Source organism: Corylus avellana, chromosome ca7 (genome assembly GCF_901000735.1).
Source record: "Corylus avellana chromosome ca7, CavTom2PMs-1.0".
Lineage (NCBI taxonomy): Eukaryota > Viridiplantae > Streptophyta > Magnoliopsida > Fagales > Betulaceae > Corylus > Corylus avellana.
In genome coordinates this window covers 27,149,296-27,152,221 of record NC_081547.1, presented here as the reverse complement: position 1 = coordinate 27,152,221, position 2,926 = coordinate 27,149,296, and the positions used below count along the sequence as shown (strand labels likewise).

The 2,926-nt window shown below is 35.1% G+C and overlaps 1 protein-coding gene across 1 annotated transcript; it reads right to left on the bottom strand.

The window, feature by feature from the left end:
* Nucleotides 1–240: 240 nt before the first annotated feature.
* On the bottom strand, nt 241–1,571 carry LOC132188088 (NAC transcription factor 32-like). The gene is made up of 3 exons (XM_059602499.1): nt 1,367–1,571; nt 963–1,270; nt 241–843 (listed from the first exon to the last, which is right to left on the bottom strand). Exons 1-3 carry the CDS (start codon nt 1,569–1,571, stop codon nt 241–243), a joined length of 1,116 nt encoding a protein of 371 aa, XP_059458482.1.
* Nucleotides 1,572–2,926: the final 1,355 nt, after the last annotated feature.

Here is a 2,926-nt window from a genome sequence, read left to right as displayed (position 1 = left end):
TTAAGCAACAAAGACGAGCTAAAAAAAGGCAATCAATTGAATATCCATATCCATAAATTAAAAGAAAAACAATTAACATAAGATATTATGTAAAACCAAAACATCCTAAATATGCCGAGGATTATTAATCGGAGGCTTATGGTGACTTTCCAACTCGAAAGAAAGGTTCATTGAATACACCACCTCCATCGTCTACAAAGGCAAAAAAGTACGTTCCAATCCATCGCTTGTACAGATCAATTAAGGAACTTGATCTTTATTTGAGTTGGAAGGCAAAGGTGCAGCACTGATCACTTCCTTTTCTACATCTTGAAAATGGGTTTTAGATTTACTGATCCTGTTTACATGTGGCAGCGGGAGTTGTAACGTCGGAGGTTGTGGGACACCAATTGAGTTCCAATAAGCTTGCTGCAGGGCTGCACCAGTCGAGTTGAAAGTAAAAGTTCCAGTAAATTCATCTTTTTGAATATGGGTTTTAGATTCCCTGCTTACATAGAGCCTTCGTTGTTGTAACGGCGGAAGTTGTTCAATCCGTCGGAACTGCTGCGGGCCACCATTTGAGTTGCAAGGAAAAGATGTGGGAAGTTGTTCTTCAACCTGTTGGGACTGGGACTGCTGCGGGGCACCATTGGAGTTGCAAGGAAAAGATGTGGGAGGCTGTTCTTCAACCTGTTGGGACTGGGACTGCTGCGGGGCACCATTGGAGTTGCAAGGCAAAGATGGGATCGCTTCCTCTTCTTCCACATCTTCAACACATTCCTCTCCCTCTTCTTGCCCTTCCGCATTTTTAGATTTATTTGCATGTACTCTCCTATAGATCCTGCATAATACCCATTCGTCTAACTAGATAATACAACAAAATTCGGTGATGGTCAGTTTGAGAATTATGAAATTTGAAAAAAAAAAAAAGAAAAGAAAAGAAAGTTACAATTTTTTTTTTAAAAAAAAAAAAAACTACATACTATCATGTCATTTTCGCCCCTTCTGATTCGAGGAGGAGGATTGTTGAGTCTATATTCCTGCATAATCCAGTCGGTCTTCTCACCCTTTGGACTCTTTTGACCCTTTGGAGGTTTTCCTTCGTAGAAAACCAGTGACTTCTTAAACCCAATAATACTGTTGTTTTCAGTATCTATAATTTCCTTGTTAGCTCCAGTAGCCTTCCAGAACCCATTCCCAGCTTTTCGATCTGGACGGGTTCCATTGGGATACTTTCGAGTTGTTGGACTAAAAATGTACAAATCCTTCTGTCCATATCGTTGGTACGTTTCTTCAATAATAAACGGACGGAAATGTCATTTATGCAAAACATAAATATTAAATTATCAATATTAAATCATTGGTTATTCTTAATTTGAATAATAACCTGCAAGAGAGTTGGGATTATAAAGAGAGAGTTTAACGTCGATGATACGGTTTGGTGGCAGGAGCTGGTTATGGAGCTTGGGCTTCAAGTAATTCAGAAATAGCTCTTTGTCATTGGGGTAGAACCTATACCCAGCCGGAAGACCTTTGAGGTACGCATGATCATACTCTCGCTGCTTTCGCTTTCTCATGACTTCAGTCTCCATGCTAAGTGGACTCGATTTCTGTGAGTTAGAAACGTGCATAGTGAAGAATTGTATTTGGAGATAATAAAATATGATCATAAGAGAATATATAAGCACTAGAGTTGTAATCGGTGAAGATTAATTCCAGTAGTTTGATTTCTAGTTTATTATCCCTTTTAAAATCTGATAAGATTTGTTTAGATTTGAAAATAAAAGATTATCCCCGGCCTACCCATTTTGCTCAAAAAAAAAAAAAAAAAAAAAATTATCCCCTCTAGATTAAGGCTCATTTTTTTCGGGATATTTGTGTGCATTTATTAGCTTCCTAACTATCTAATCTTTTAGGATACAAACAAACAAAACTTGAAATCAAATTTTTTATATGCTGAGGATCGTAGTTTAACTGCCAAATCATCATTTCATTAACTGATTTGATATCTATATTAACGAAAAAATCTCTCGTTTGATTATGATGCTCAAAAACTAATATTATAGCATCCCACTTATGATTTATGTGAAGTAGTTAGAATTGGATTTTTGATGCGTTTATATAAAGGCCTATTGAAAAAACAACGATCAACTCTCATTTTATTAGCATGCAAATTGTCACCGTTCAATGGTTAAAACTTAAAGGCAATGATTGGCATTTTGTGCTTAATTCCATTGCTTTAAAATACCTTTGTGTTTAATAATCATATTCGTTTGGGATTGCGTTTAAGAAATAGATTTTTTAAGTCAAAAAACGCTTTTGAGCAAAAGCTTTATTTTTAAACTTTTGACAAAAGTGCGTTTTGATCATTTTTACGCTTTTTGAACCCTTAAAAGCGCTTTTAATTTTTTTACCAAACGAATACTTTTTTAGTGTTAAACGCACTTTTAGGCCCTTCAAACGTAATCACAAACATGCCCTTAGACATGCAAAATTTAAAGTGTCACTAAGGTTAATCTTAAAACAGAGTGTTACATTGGATTCCTGTCAAAATTTGCTCAGTAAATTTTAATTGATGTGGTTTTCAATCACATATGAATAATAGCATCAAGTTGTTAAAAAATTATTAATATGGCATTCCTTTAAAAAAAAAAACACTAACACACCGTCAGACCAAAAAAACATCTGCTTATAGGTAAAAAAAAGGGTTAAGTATCTTTTGCCCCATGTGATTTAACGACTTTATTTATACCCACCTGGCCACCTCAGTTTCAATTTGTATCGTAAATGGTACTTCAATTATTGATTAAAACGAAGTTAGCACTCCTGTCCAACTTTCGTTCAAAAAATTGACGGACGTCAGCCCAATAAAAGCTGACATGTGGCAATGAATAGTATTAAAATAAAAAAAAATAATTAAAAATGAAAAAAAAAAATCAAGTGAAAC